Below are 15,831 nucleotides of genomic sequence, written 5' to 3' on the forward strand. Positions count from 1 at the left end.
TGACTTTGGTCAGGTCATCTCTCAGGGATTTACACTTCTTCAACTGTAAAATTAGAGGACTGAATCAGATGATCTCTAAGGAATCTAGGAATCCAACTTAGTGCTTGTTTACATGCAGAATACCACAGGAAGCTCTCCCAGGCCAAGGGGCTGAGCAGTCCTGGAAGTCTAGAGTAAGGGATTCCACGTTTGAATTCTAACCCCTATTACCAGGCAACTGGCTACACACACCTAAGCTTCTCGGGGCCTGAGCCTTTTCCTACATAGGCCGGGGAAGCTAATTCCTCTTCCTTTCTAACACTATCCTATACGGTTCACAGGCTCTTTGGGCTGAGTGAGGCCACAGTAGAAGGCAGGTCGGATTTCCTGTACTGCTCCAGCTCACACCCCGAGTATCATTTCTTCCATTCCTTTAGACAACTCCCCAACCTAACTTCCACATCACTCCTACAGGCGACCCCCAGCGCCCTTTCTTACACTTCTCCAATTACAGGGCTCTTATAGATAGAATTTGGCTACAAATCTCCAGAAATCCGTTCCTGGGTCTAAAACTTAAGAGCCAAGAATAGATCTTCCTGTCAGGTCTCCTTCCTTGGTTTACAAGTCAAGCTGATGCTTAAGGGGTACAGGCTGCATTTCCAATCGACTGACTGTGACGAGCAAGAACAAACCTAAGAAATACCAAGCTGGTGAATCTTAGCCAGTTTCTAGAACATGTTTCTGCTGCTGTCTTTGAGCGCTTAAGACAGGCTCCCACTCAACTCAGTGCTGCCTCTTAAAGACTGCACAGGGACCCAGGGGGAGCCCCAACCCATTTTGGAATTCAGATCTTTACCATAAATTCCAAAGACTGAAGAGGAGCAGAAACAAGAAGGGTGATCGAGCTCTGAGAATCGGGTAACCTTGAACTTTGTGAAGGCTGTGACTTCAGAAATGAATGAAGAGATGCTGCTAGAGCTGGGAATCTGTAAACAACTGTTTTCTGGAAGGTGTTGACCCTGTCACACTCACCAGGACAACCCTGAGGGTGTATGAGAATTGTTCATTTCTGCTACCTAGTAATACCTACCCATGCCTGCTGGTTACCACTAAATCAATAACTCATCATTCATATTCTCATAGAATCCCAGACTTCGGATCTAGAAGGCAGCTTTGAGATCATTTAGTTGAACTCTTTCATTTTACAGATGAAGAAACTGAGTCCTGGAGAAGATAAGTGACTTGTGCATGCTTTCCTGGTTCCTCTAACTCCAAAGTCAGTGCCCTTTCCACTCCATGACACTGCCTGTCTTTATCCAGGTAGGGCAGAGTAGAACAAATCCTAGATCTCAGAGAACCCAGTTTCAAAGCTTGAGGGGCTGGACGACTTCTCAAGTCTCTTCCCTCTCTACGTCTATACCAGGATGACTGATCAGATCATGTGCAGAGCCCTCACCAAAAGGTCACCAGAGTTCACTAGAAGGCCATGGCAGAACAAGAGGTGAGAAAGGACAGGCAGGAACAGGAGCTTCTGCAGCTGTCCTAAGGAGGCAGCTCGAATGGGCCCCAGGAGCACGCTGACAAGATGGGAGGCACAACGTTGGCAGGTGGTCCAGAGCAGACTCAGGCCCCGGGATCTGCTGGGGGAGCATTCCGAGGAGCGGGAGGAGGGATGGATCATGAAACCTGACACTGGTCCCCGGGGGGGCAGAGCTACTGCAGCTGGCTTCTGGGAAAAGACAACTCCACAGGCTCTGATACCTGGGGATTGGGCTGGCCTCTCCATCAAGGAGCCCCTTGGGAGGTGGTCTCGCGCCCTTCCTGTCTGGGCCTGAAACCCCTAATTCCTGATGCTGAACTACTGTCATCCCTGGCCCAGAAGGAGAAAGCTCTCATTTACAAAGGCAACAGAACTAGGGCAAATCACATCTCCTTTCTAGGCACAGGTTTTTTCCTTGGCTAATAAGTGGGAAGGTCTTGTCCGCCTGAAAAATCATCCTCTCTTGTCTTCCTAGGGAGCCTCAGACTATGGCCAGCTCTGTCTTGGCACCAGCAGCTCAGTAAGAAGAACCTTTTTCTTTTCTTGCACTGTTTTAAATGCCAACAACTCTTCTGCTGACTGAAGAAGCAAGGGCTGAAGCTTACCCATACACGTGGGAATCCCCTGGACTCCATACTTCCTGTTGGCCTCTCCAGCACAACAAAGGCCCGTGCCGAACTACTGAACAAGACCTCCTCATCCAGAATTCAGTGACTCTACCCCACACAGACCAACTGATGGTTCTGCAAAAAAAAGCCATGCTCTCAAAGTCTCACTTTGCCAAGAACAGCCATTAAAAAAATCAAGACCAAAAAAAAAAAAAAGAAAGAAAGAAAGAAAAAGGTAAACCATCAACCAGGCTAAGACAACTCTGCCGCTCCTCATAAAGCACTGTCCCACAAATTGGCAGTGCTTTGAAGCCTGGGCTTGGCACTAGAACATCAGCACCCCCAAGAGCTCAGAACCCTGTCTCAGGAAAGGTCTTGAAGTTTCTACCTCTTACAAAGGGGGTCTCATTGGCCTCAACAGCTAAACCAACTTCTCCAGGGCCCAGTTCTCCCTGCTCTGTCTGCCTGAACCCAAGGCATCCTCACTGACACTTTCAGAGAGGTGAGCTGGTATGGTGGACAGGGCAGCCCTGACTTACAGTCAGGAGACCCAGGTCAGTGCTGGATCTGCTACTTATTGTGTGACTTTAGATAATTCCCATTCTCTTCCAGGGACTGTTTCCTCCTCACCTGTACAATGTAAAATGAGGAAAATACCTCTAAACTGCATGATCTGGTGCCCAACCGCCCCCTGCTCCCACCATCTTCTTCCCTAATTCTGGCCACATCCAACACAACAAAGTTCCTCATGTGTTTTCTTCAACTGACTTTATGGTTTGGAAGTTCAGCTGGGGATGTGGTAGAAAGAAATGAACAACGAGGCTGAGGCAATAGAGATGGTTTCTTTTTAGTGAGTGGGACCTCCCCCTCCCCTAAAAACATACACTGTCTGGACTGCCTCTCCCCAAAGTGTCCAGACAACTAGCACTACGATAAATACTGTGTTTGTTTATATATATATATTTATATATAATCTCATTTTTTTTTTTACTTAAGAAAATAATAAGCTATCACCAACTTGGATGAGCTTTATCATCACTAAATTAGCAGAAACCAGCTCAGCACAAACTCTCCAGAGATAAATACTGGTGGCTCAGTCAGAAAAAATATAGATTAAAAAAACCAAAAAACAACCAACTCCCTCTCCTCCCCCCAACAATGTCCCCTAAGAGTGGAAGGCGCTACATTAGGGTAACCAGCCAAATACTGTGTGTGTTGTCCCTGCTGTTGCTGCACATGATGGAAGAAAGAGTCAAGGAGAGGCTGAGAGAAGGATGGAGAAAGGGAATGGAAAAGGGAGGAAGGGAGGAAGAGAGAGAGAGAGAGAGGGGAAGATCTAACTCTGCCAGCAGCTTCCGGGTCTCTGAGACAGATGTGTGAGAAAGGGTCATGGTGATAATGAGCGGGTCAGGGTGAAGAGGGGCAGCATGGAGAAGGCCAGGTAGAGCCCGGGCCAGGCTGGGGCAGCTTGGTGGGACGGTGCTCCCCTCTTACTCATGTGGCTAGTGCAAATAGTCATCGACTCTGGCAAATGAACAGGAGCCCAGACCAACTCGGGCCATAAGCCGAAGACACTCGGAGGCTTGGCCCAAGGCGAGCATCAGGGGGGGCTGCTTTGGCAGGTTCTGAGATTCTGCAGGGAGAAAGAGAAGAGCAGGTGATTCTCTCGAAGGCCTTAGCCCTCCATGTCGTTGTCTAAGCACACACCATCATCAGGTTTGGGAGGGCTGGGAGCTTAATGTTTGCTTCCTGTGCAGCAAAGCCCTTTCAGGGAAAGACAGGAACCCCAGAGCATAGGAAAATGCTCCCCAAGAACTTAATTTGGGAGGACAGGGTCCATGGGGTCAGGAGGAGAGTAGGCTACACACAGGCTCTTGTCCAATTTCTTGTGACCAAGGGCATATGAGACAGTTGGCTTAGTGACAGGGATGTAGCCTATGGCAAGGGTCAGGGGACTGACCTTGATAGAATCCCTATGTAGCTAAGCTTAGGGAAGACTTGTGAGAGATCAATTTCTAGTCTGAATTAAGAGGTTGGTCTGTGGTCAGGTTTAGGAAGTTGGGTTAAGGTTGGGGGGAGGGGTCAGTCTGGGATCAAAGTGAAGGCTTCGTCTGTGGCTGGGGTCAGAGGCCAATCTGGATTGAGGGTTACAGTTAGGAAGTCAGCGTGGGGCTAGGGAAAAAGGGTCAGACCATGATCTGCACGAGGGCGTCAATCTGTGGTTAGGGTATTAGGCTTAAGCTAAATCAGGGCCCAGAGTTAAGAAAGACTCAAACTAGGGCAAGAGTTAGATGATTATTCTGGTGCTTGATCTGTGTCCAGGGTTAGAGATCAGTCTGAGACAAGGGTAAAGGCTGCAGAGTCTGTGACGACAGTGAAAACACCCTTCTGTAAACAGGGCTGGGGAAAGGGTCAGTGTGTGGTCAGGGTTACAGTTCAATCTATCACTGCAGTTAGGGAGCCAGTCTGGAGCATCAGGGTCCATGTCTAGGGCGAGGCACAAATCTATCATCAGAGTGGAGTCAGTCTGAGGTCGGAGTTGAGGGTCCTCGTCACGTGAGTTAGGGAACACACCCAAAGGCCCATCTGTGACCAAGGCTGAAGCTCAGTTTGATGAGAGCTATGGGTCCCTCCACGAGCAGATTGAGAGTCAGCCTGGTGTTAGGGTTGGCTAGGAATTGGGACTCAGTCCATGGCTAGGATTATGGAATAGTCTATGGAACAAACCTCAGTAGAATTGGGGCAGCCTCAGTGACCTGACTGTCCCAGGAGGGGCATAATAACGACTAGGGTCTACTGATCCTTCAGAAGGAAAGGGAATGGGGCAGCTGGGTGGCACAGTGCATAGAGCACCGGCCCTGGATTCAGGAGGACCTGAGTTCAAATCTCAGACACTTTACACTTATTAGCTGTGTGACCCTGGGCAAGCCACTTAACCCCAAGTGCCTCAAAAAAAAAGGAAAGAGGGGTCCCCAGGCCCAGATGTCTCAAAGAAACAGCCGGGGGGGGGGGGAAGGGGAGATGGGGGACAGTGACATGAAGCAGCACATGGGCGAGGGTGGCTAAAGGAGGGGTGGAAGAGAGTTCAGAAGGGACCTCCCCATTGGTGTGCACCCACTTAGTGCCTCCCTTCCCAATTAGATGCTAAAGAGCGACCCGCATCCTTCCTGGGCCCTACAGGCAGCCAACAACTCTGTGTGGTCTCCAGGTCCTCAGTGGGCCTGAGTCCGGCATAACCCTGCTCCCCTTTCAAAGACACCAGAGCCTATCTGTGAGCAGAGCAGGAGAGGAAGGAGGCTCTGCCTGAGCCTGGGGCAGGAATGGGGCTTGTTTCCTACCTAAAATAGCACTATTGAGAGCTGCGCACACAGGCTCCCTCTGGATAGGGTCTAGCTGCTGACCAACGGGGCAGTTCCACGGGTCGGAGTACGCTAACAAGCTGAACGCGTCCTGGATGGAAGAAAGCAGAGGGGAGAGTCGGTGAGAAAGGAGGACCCCTTCCCGGGAAGCCCTCCCCTCCCTCACCGCCCTCCCCCTCCTCAGCTGGAGCGCTGGGGAGCACTGGGGCCGAGCCTACGAGCTCCAACAGACCTGCTTTCCTCCCCGTCTCCAAGGAGCTCCCCTTCAGGCAGAGTAAAAAGCTGTCCTCTTCGTGAAGGCTCCCAGCCCAACCCCCTGAGCCTGCTGGCCCGGCCTTATTCCTGGAGCCCCGGGCAGCAGCTGGAAAGGAGCTCAGGGGCTTCTCCTGCAGCGGGAGTTTCTGGAGCTGAACCGCAGAGGAGGTGACTGTTTTGTTGGGGCTGAAACATGAAGTAGGATCCTCGAATCCCCTGAAGGGGCTACTCCCGACATAACAAGCTGCTGCTGCCCCTCGTCTCCCCTCTCCCCCCATGGCGGCTACCAAATCAGTCCTCCTGGAAGCTGCCTGCCGAGCCAGTCCTGTCACCCCCTTAACTCCGGGCTGGGGCCTGGCTCCACCTCATGACCCAAGGCCTCTCTGCTCCTGCTCTCGAGATACTCCTCACCCTTGGCCAGGGCCTTTCCTACAGGCTTCAGGGACAGACGAAGGTGCGCTCACTGTCAGACCTGAGTGCTGCCCAGTCCCTAGCCCTCAGGCCCCGAGGCAGTCCTGGAGTTACCTGCAGCATCTCTTTATGGGCCAGATTCTTGCCGTACTCTCGGCACAGCTGTTCACTGAGGGTCTGCAGCTCCCGGCCAAACAAGATAATTCTCTCTGTGGCAGCCTGGTTGCCTCCACAGAGCTGTCGCCGAGGACGCCCATCTTCTGTGTCAAGGAGAAGAGACATAAAATATACGTGGAGAAAGGGCTAGCAGGAATCCCAGTGGTTGCTTATGACGCTGTTTTCCCAACCCAAGGCTTTAAGGAAAGAAGGCTCAAGCCAAAAGAGGTGATTGATATAGTTGTGTGATGTGGGGCCCCTCGATGACCTAAGGCTGAGGCTGCTTCTGGATGATCTGTGGTCAGGTCTATCTACATGGCCACATGTCAGGAAGTGGGAGAAGCCAGCTGGCAGGCTTGGGAAGACCACCTTAGAGCCAACAACTCTATTCTGACTTAGCATGCTCTCTTCAGACACATTCCATATTCTCTGACTACTAAACCGGGATCTCCTGCAAGCCCCAAATGGCATGCTAGGCCTGAAAATAAATCTAGACATTCATTTGACTCTTGAAATACTCCAGTACACAATTTCCCTGGGAGGAATACAGGGAGCCAGCCCCCTGAACTGCTTTTTGGGGCATTTTGTTTGTTTTTTTAGTGAGGTAATTGGGGTTAAGTGACTTGCCCAGGGTCACACAGCTAGTAAGTGTTAAGTGTCTGAGGCCGGATTTGAACTCAGGTCCTCCTGACTCCAGGGCTGGTGCTCTATCCACTGCGCCACCTAGCTGCCCCATTTTTGGGGTATTTTTAATATTTATTTTTTCCCCCATGGAGCATGGAGTTTTTCCATGCCCCTGAACTGTTAAAGAAAATCTGGCCAGGGGCAGACCAGAGGCTTCTCAAGACTAACTGGGGTCTTAAATTCCCACCAGACTTCACTTGCTCAGTTTCTGGCTCCAGCCATTCTCAAGGCTTCAGTCTTGTTGGGGACTGAAGCCCCAACAACATAGGTTGAGAATGACAGAGTGAGAGCTACATCCTTAGATGGCGTATTCCTGGGGAAGTTCTGGGGCCAGTGGGAAGACCCTTACCCATACTAGATTCATCTGTCTGCAGGATTTCTTCATGTTTGTAGGCACCATTTACAATCCGGGTGGATGAGTTCTCCAGCACTCCATTGGGATAATGTTCTGCTTCCATCTCCATCTCACTATCACTGAGAAAGAGGGAAGAGAAGATGTTGGCCAAAGCAGGTCAGGGAAGAAAAGATGCTTGCACGTGGTGGGGCTCTAGAGCTTGAGCCTGGGCTTCCTGTCCTCCTGAAGCCTGGCCCTGAACTGCTGGGAGGAACTGAGGTGGCTTTCTAGGGAGTCTTCACTTGTGAGGCCAGAAAGTCATCTCCACCTATCACTTTTGTTTCATTGTGTTTGGTGAGCACCTCCTATTTACCCAATGTTCCATGAAGGGCTGGGGCCTAATTTCCCCATTTCCCATCATCCCGCCTTCCCAGTTCTGTCGTCTCTCCTTCCATCCCTGCTCTCATGCTAACCAAAGGCTGGCTATTCCCCCTCCTATAATGAGGGCCCCCCAGGGACCTTTGAGATCACCCAGCCAAATTCCTTCATTTTTGCCAAGGAAGAAACAGGACCAGAGAGAAGGTTAGAAAGACATGGTAGAATCAGAGGGCGGGTTTTGGAGACTCTGACTCAGCATGCTTTTCACAAAACTCAAACTCCCTCTGACGTCCTGCGAAGCTGGCGCCTAACTGCCGGTTTTCACTTTTAGATTCCCTTCCCTTTTCCTAGGGGTCCTTTCCTCCCTGACCCTCCATCTGCTGCACCATGAAGTTAGACTTCCCCTTAAGTTGTGGGCCTCCCCAGGTGGACCTCAGGCTCTTAGTCAGCTTTGATGGGAAGGGCCATCTTGACAAGAGCAGGAAGGGCGGGCTTAACTAGGAGAGAGAAACCCTGAGTCTCTGACGGCTAAGCGGAGACGCCAGTTCCAGCATCTTGATGACCAGAGTACCCTGTCCACATTAGTATCTGCCCCGGACAAGGGACTGGGCTTACAGCAGTCTGAGTCAGGCTGGCAGTGAAGTTTGTGTGTTTGTTAATGAAGACAAATTCTATTCCATGGGCTCATTCACAGGCTGCTGAACCCAAAGAACTGCCTGAGAACTGTCCTCTCTGCACCTTCAGCTCGAGTCTAGTCTAGCCCAGCCAGGCAGTGGCAACAAGTGAGCAGCGTTCTTGGGTGTTTGGTCATCTTAAGAGTCCCGTCCCTTTCAGCAGCATCAACCAGGAGGCCAGAAATGCCCCACAAGCTAAAAAGAACATTCTCCTCCGTCATACAATATAGAACTGTCACTAGAGTATGGGAGGTGGTGTCGAGAGCTGAAAAGAATAAGAGAGCCTGTGGCCCAGAGGTGACTGGCCTAAGGCAGGGCCTTCTCTGGGAGAGAGGGTCACATCAACAAGCTGATCCAAGGGCTTCGGGCTCAGGTTCCAATCGTTACCAGGGATCAAGGTGGACTGACTGTGCAAGGAGTGGCAGAGATGAGGGGAAAAGCAGAGGGGAGTTGGTCGTTGGTTAGAGCACAGTGCTGCCGGGGGCAAGGCCCACGGAGTGGCCACCGCTTCTGCCTCTCGGCCTGCCCCGAGAACAGAGAAGGGAAGCAAGGTACCTGGTCTCTTGATTACTTGTGCTACTGTGCTGCTGGGACTTGGTGGAGTCTGTGGAGTTGGACTCAGAGTAGTTGACTGACGAAGGGGAGGAGGAGGATGACGACGATGATGAGGAGCTCAGGGCTGGGTATTTACTGTGACTCTGTTTGCTTTTGGTGGATGTGACCCCGTTGCTACAGCTTGGGCTTTCTGCTCCTGAAAGCCAAGAGAACAGAGTCAAAAGGCTGGATGGGCGGCATGTGGCAGAAAACGTGGCCCAAATAAGAAAGTGGAAAATGCAACCTACTGATCCCCTCCCTGCTGGCGTGGCAGCATGAGCCCACAAAGAGATACAGGAGAGAGAGAGAGGGGATCCTAAAAGTTGTTGACTACTGATTTCCTCAATGCCACGGCACAAGAGACTGGAACAGCCGTGTCAGAGACACCTGGGTTTTATTCTGGCACAAATGTGGGTAAGGTATCTCCGCTCCAGGCTGTCCTGAGGACTGAGGCTTCCCTGGAAGAGAACTTCAGGGAGTGGGATGGACATGGGCTTCAATAAAACTAATAACATCATTGCTGCACTGGGTATTTCCTGTCTAGCAGCATTTCTGCCAAGACCTCATGTAAAGCAACTACATCTCACGCCATCCCTCAAGGAATTCAGAAATCCCTACTCTCTTCTACAAGCTGTTCCTGGGAGAAGTTAGAAAACTAGCCTCATCAGCTCTAATCGGCCTCTTCTTCACACCTGTTCTCCAACCTCCCCAAGTGTAACCATGCTCCACTGAATCTCTAAGCCTCTGACACAGACGCTCTCGTACACTCCACATCTGCCCAACTGCACTGTGCTTTGGGCCATCCCATCTTGTGAATGAGCCATCAGGGACCCTAGTAACTATAAACATACGTCTCTAAAAGGGTGACGTTCTAGAACAGCCCCACACCAGCAAGAATGGCGACAGTCCAGATTGCTCTAGTGCTTTTTTGTTTGTTTGTTTGTTTTTTGCAGGGCAGTGGGAGTTAAGTGACTTGCCCGGGGTCACACAGCTAGTAAGTGTCAAGTGTCTGAAGCCGGTTTTGAACTCAGGTCCTCCTGAATTCAGGGCCGGTGCTCTATCCACTGCACCACCTAGCTGCCCCTGCTCTAGTGTTTTAGGATTTATACATTTTTTTCAACCCAATCCTGTGAAGCAGATAGTGCATGTTTATGATCCCCATTTTACAGATGAGGAGCCTAAGATTCAGAAAGGAAGGAAAAGGGTTTGCCTAGAATCACACAGCTCTTGAATGGGTAGAGTATGGCTAGAGTGAGCAACGTTCCTGAAAGAGACCGGGTCCCAATCTGGGCCAAGAGGTTCTGAAGAGAGATTCCATAACACTTTTCACTGTACCCCCTCTCATGGATGTCAAAAAGCATGGGCTTACCAGTGCTGTGCAGATGGGAATTGCTGGGTCCGTGTCGAGGGCTGAGGCTGGGGGACCCTGGGTAGCTGTCTTGGGATTTGGGGCTTCGAGCGCTGAAACAACGAACCTCACTATCTGTTCCGTTCACCATCTCCACAAACTGCCGGCACCTGGGAGGTGGGGTGGGGGGACGTCAGGAAAGGAGCAGAGGGAAAATGCTTTAAGCAAATACTTTGGTTTGTTCCCAAGAGTCTGTGTCAATGGGGGAAGGGGGTTGGGGCCAAAGTCCCAGACTGTACAGGCTGAGGCCATGGGGGGAGTCCCATGCGCTGCCAACTTACTTCAACATGAAGAGCAGGTTGGGGTTGTGCTCCAGGAGACCAGGGTAGAGCTGCTGGGTGGCCTCAATGGCTTCCCCTACTCGGCCAGCCAGCATAAGCTTCTGTATTCCTACAAGCGAGAGCACAGCAGTGAGGACTCCAACGACAAAGGAGAAGAAGAACCTTGAGACCCTGAGCACCAAGCCCCTCTCAGTGCCTGAGAAACCAACGACACAACCGTCCATTGGAAGATCTGCTGGTGCAAAGTCTCATGCTCGGCACCACAGGGAGAAAGCTCTGGCACCAAGACTGCCCCTGCCCTCGCCGAGTTTAAGATCTAAGGGACCAGGAAGAGACACAGACACAATCCATAAACATACAGAGAAGTGCAAAGGAAAGAAACAGGTAAAGCAGAGGAAATGGAGGTACTCTAAGAGGCAAAGATGAAAGCCAGTGTAGGGGTGAAGGGTGGAGGAAGTAGAGGAGAGACAGACAGACAGACAGACAGACAGACAGACAGACAGACAGACACACACACACAAGGCAGGACAAACACGCAGGATAAAGAATCTGTGCAGGAAACAGTAGATGATGGAGGTGGAAGGTCTGAAGCCAGCCCATTGGCCTGTGTGCCAGCATGAGGATTTCTTATACCACTCAGCATTCCCTGGGGAGCCGGGGAGGTTTACTGAATGGAGGAGGGAGAGGACCACAGGGTTTAGAGCTGAAGGGACCTTAGCAAGCAGCCAGTACAAGTTGCGCAGGTCACACAGGAGGAAACAGAGGGTCACACAGCCAGTTAAGCATCTGAGACAGGATTAGAACCCAGGTCCTTTTGACTCCAAGTCTAGTGCTCTATCCACGAGGACATGCGGAGCCAGGTTTTGAACTCCTGCCTTCTAACAGAAGATCTGGGTAGGGGGAGATTAATCCAGAAAGGGAAAAAACCTGGTGGGAGGAAGACTGGTTGGGAGATCCCAGTAGCCTGGCCACCAAGGACAGCACTTGCTCAGGCTCTTGGGAGATGTCCAATGACAGGTCAGTGCCATACAGACCCATTGAGCTGCAGCCTGAAGAAAGGGGCAGCATGGTGGAGTCACAAGTAAGCCACACAGAAGGAGACCCAGTAAAGGGACTTGGGCAAATGCACCGAGGCAGAATTTTGCTTGTTCCTTCTGCAAAGTGCTGACGAATCTTTTTTGTCTTCCAATTTTAAACTATTAAAAACTAAACTTTTAACATCAATATTGCATAGTAACTCTTCCTAAGTTATCCTACCTTTTCCATCCCTCCCCTCTAAGTTCCCACCAGGATTCTTTGTACATTTGTTCTCATTCCCTTTTATTCTCTACGTTTTCAATGCATTTTGGGGTTTGGGGGGCTGTTTTTTCACAAAGCATTATTTCTTGCAAATATGGTTTTTCCAGATTTCTCTTGTACTCACTCTCTCTCTTTTTTTTTTGGTGAGGCAATTGGGGCTTAAGTGACTTGCCCAGGGTCACACAGCTAGTAAGGGTCAATGTTCTGAGGCTGGATTTGAATTCAGGTACTCCTGACTCTAGGGCTGGTGCTCTATCCATTTTTGCATCTTCTGGTATATGCTGCCAGACCGCACTCCAAGTTTATAATTCTTCCCCAAAGAATGGGCATAGCTGTTCTCCTTATGCCTCTGGCCATTTATCCTCATTTGAGGGGTGAGGGGGTGCCTCAAGGCTGTTTTAACCACCATCTCTGTGCTCAAAGAGTTTGAGCATTTTTCAAGTCATCATTTAGAAGTTTTAGTTTTCTCTCTGGACACTGTTCCTATCCTCTGGCCTTTTATCCACTGTGAATGGAGTGCAGGAATTTTTAAGGGTGGATAAGAGAAAACTAGGGAGTCTAAGTCTCAGGCAAAAGGCAGGAAAGCAGGCTCTTGGCACCTGCTGTTGGGGAGGACTTTGTGCTGAAGGGCCCTCAGACTGAGAAATCAAGCAACAGTCAGTGGGGCCTCCTCAAGACTCAAGGGCAAAGCAAGGGAACCAGAACAATGTACACCTCTGCACCTGGCTCTGCTGCCACATGCAGAAATCCTGATTCACCCTGCTGGGGTTTAGCTTCCTAGTGCCTAGGGCTGAATTAGCCAAAGGAGCCCCGAGCTCCCTCCTGGGTGCAGAGTCACGATTTTGTGAAGCCCAGGTTGGATACTCACTACAAGTGTTGTTAGAGCCAGTCACCCATGCCTCATTTTCCTCAACTATAAAACGGAGACAGAATGATCACATCACCTGGTCCATGGGTGGTTGTGAGGGAAGTGCCCTGTAAATCTCAGAGATATGCAAACGACTACTGGGATTATTCACATCAAATGAGCAGGGCAGCTAGGTGGCTCAGTGGCTCTGAATTCAGGAGAACCTGAGTTCAAATCTAGCCTCAGACACTTGACACTTACTAGCTGTGTGACCTTGGGCAAGTCACTTAACCCTCATTGCCCCACCAAAAAATAAATAAATAAAAATAAAAATAAAGCCCATCTATGGGGGGCAGCTAGATGGCGCAGTGGATAGAGCACCGGCCCTAGAGTCAGGAGTACCTGAGTTCAAATCTAGCCTCAGACACTTAACACTTACTAGCTGTGTGACTCTGGGCAGGTCACTTAACCCCAATTGCCTCACTAAAAAAAAAAAATAATAATAATAATAATAATAAATAAATGTTTAAAAAAAATCAAATCAAATCAAATGAGCAGACATAAGGACTGCAAGTCAGAGCAGGTAGTGGGGGGCTGTGTCCTTCCCCCACCACACACCTTTTCCTTCTCTCTTATCCCTGAACCTCTGATTTTCTTAGGCTTCCCCCAATCCTGTCTGCCTGCTGGGAAGTTATCTCCAGTTGGGTCTTTCTCAGGTGCAGGTCCCAGGCCTGGGACTTGCTCAGCTGCCACTCCCATGCATACTGCCCACCTGGCTGACTGTCTGCTATTCTGGGAGACCCAAGCACAAACATGTCCACAAATACCAACTGCCCACCCACCTCAGTTAGGGGAAACCAGAGAAGGAAGGAAACCCATTGGCAGGGATGCAACTTAATCCTTCCTCTCCAGCATTTACTTTCTACAGCTGATCCTCTAGACGGACTATCTACAACTTGAACATTTTGCTATGAAGAGGGATCTAGGGAAGCACAGGGCTCTGTCAACCGAACTCTTGGCGGGTCTCTTAGAGCTGGCCAGGCAGGACTTTGCCTGGACCCCGGGGAAGGCAGGAAGGCCAAGGAGAGGAAGGCAATACCCTTCTCCCAGGCTACTGAGCAGTAATCTTGAGTCCTTTGGTCCTTCCTTCAGTCCCCATGAATAGCTGCTTGATTAAATGAGGATGGAAGGTCTTAGACAGCTGCTGTTATCTCAGAAGGAATCAGGGCACTCAGATGACCTCAGAGTGATTTGACTGAGACAATGAAGCTCAAAGGGATCCAATTTTTAAGGGAATAAAAAGTCCACACAGGGAAGGCTCTCAATCCAAGCTTGCCAGGGCTCTGGGTCCTAGACCAGCAGCTAGAACATAATGGAAGAAGTGAGCATTGTCCACATCAAGAGAAGAATCGGTGTACATATAGAGCCTAAATAAGATGCTTTATGTATTGGTGAAGAGGGAGGGAAGGGGAGGGAGAGAAAAATTTGAAACTCACCCTGTCACAAGGAAAGGGGGATGGTTTGAGCCACCCCCTCCTCCCCCCCGTGAGAGGCATCCAACCAAAAGGAGGACCAATGCCTGAACTTTTGAGGTTCTGACGACTTCCCGCTTAGGCTGACTAAGGCTAGCACCAGTGACCCCAGGGAGATAAAGAAGGTTGGGAGGACCAAGAGAAGTGGGGAGGGCAATGGGAGACTGAGAAAGAGTCTTGGTCTTACTTTGTCTGTTCTTGATGGAGGCCTGTTCTTCCTGAATTGTAGTTTCTGTCATACGGGCAAAAGCGGTGGCAGTAGCACAATACCCATGATGCACCAGGTAGGAAGAGACCATGCTAAAAAAGACAGAAAAATATTGACAGTCAAAAGAAGCCACTTTGCAAAATAGGATGTGACTTGAAATACCGTCTATTTGAACCATACTCTTCATTCAAGCTTCCCCCAAAATGTACCCATGGGGGAGACTTTGGACATACAATTTTTACTGTTGCATTGAAAAGGGGCTCAAGCACTTGAATCCAGCTCACAGAGAAGAAAAAAGCCCTGGATGCTTAGCAGTCAGGAGAACTGGGTTCGAATTCTGGCTCGGCCACTAGGGACCCCACTTTTGTCATCTATAAAATGAGGGTAGGACTAGATCAGGAGCTTGTGACCCAGGATCTAATAACCTGTTTTTAAGAAAATGGTTAAATGTGTTGCAATCCTCTATATTTTATTTCGTGAATTTAGAAACAGTATTCTGAGATAGGGTCCCTAGGCTTCACCAGCCAGCCAGAGGAATGTGCAACACAAAAATGATAAGAATCCTTGGCATACACCAGAAGCCAATGTGAGCGCAGGAAGCGGTGGCTACAGCTAGCCAGAGGCCCTGGGCTTGTTCTTTACTCCCTGAGACAGCATGGAGGGGGCAGGACCTTCACCTTCTCAGGCCAGTCTCCTCTGTGAGATGATCTTTAAGGCTCCTCCTAGTTCTAACACTCTATGACCTATTCCCCGTCCAAATCATCGGGTTTGATTCCGGTGGGTTGCAGAAGGGAGAGCATGGCCACAGTTGGTGGTGAAGCAGGCGGCTAATTACAGTGGATGCACAGACTGCTACTTATTGGTGTGATCTTCACAGGCACACTTACAAAGCCAAGAAAATCGCCCCCGGAGCAGCTTCTGGGTGGAACCTCAGAGACACGAGCAACCAGAAAGGGAGCTGATTTGGCTGCTGCCTCCTTCCTGAAATGGGGCTGAGAAGCAGCCTTACTATCACTTGGCTTGAGAAAGTCTGCAGCGCAAGCATGTTTTCAGGAGACACTTACATCTTTCCTCTCGCTGCCCGCCCCATCATGGGCCAGGCTGGCTGTGCTGAGTTCTTGCAGACACATCACTCTCATTAGGCTCTAGGAAGGCTTCAGCAATGCTGGCTCCGCCCCTATCTGAGAAACCATCTACTCTGCTTGTCACAGGCTGGATCTTCTAAAACCAACCGTGGAAGCAACCAGAGAGAACAGCGTACAGAGACAAAGAGCTTCTGAAAGG

The 15,831-nt window shown here is 50.2% G+C and overlaps 1 protein-coding gene across 2 annotated transcripts in view; it reads right to left on the reverse strand.

Annotated features, from left to right (window-relative positions):
- Positions 1 to 411: 411 nt before the first annotated feature.
- RANBP10 (RAN binding protein 10) overlaps positions 412 to 15,831 on the reverse strand; it is a 129,347-nt gene continuing 113,927 nt past the window's right edge. For both annotated transcript variants that reach the window (XM_043981034.1, XM_043981033.1), the window contains exons 7-14: positions 14,527 to 14,639; positions 10,662 to 10,770; positions 10,342 to 10,490; positions 8,934 to 9,129; positions 7,342 to 7,466; positions 6,267 to 6,412; positions 5,466 to 5,577; positions 412 to 3,760 (exon numbers count right to left, since the gene is read on the reverse strand). In XM_043981034.1, coding sequence (XP_043836969.1) covers positions 3,630 to 3,760; positions 5,466 to 5,577; positions 6,267 to 6,412; positions 7,342 to 7,466; positions 8,934 to 9,129; positions 10,342 to 10,490; positions 10,662 to 10,770; positions 14,527 to 14,639 — 1,081 coding nt within the window. In that variant the 3' untranslated portion in view covers positions 412 to 3,629. The remainder of the gene's footprint in view (positions 3,761 to 5,465; positions 5,578 to 6,266; positions 6,413 to 7,341; positions 7,467 to 8,933; positions 9,130 to 10,341; positions 10,491 to 10,661; positions 10,771 to 14,526; positions 14,640 to 15,831) is intronic.

Source organism: Dromiciops gliroides, chromosome 2 (assembly GCF_019393635.1).
Source record: "Dromiciops gliroides isolate mDroGli1 chromosome 2, mDroGli1.pri, whole genome shotgun sequence".
NCBI lineage: Eukaryota > Metazoa > Chordata > Mammalia > Microbiotheria > Microbiotheriidae > Dromiciops > Dromiciops gliroides.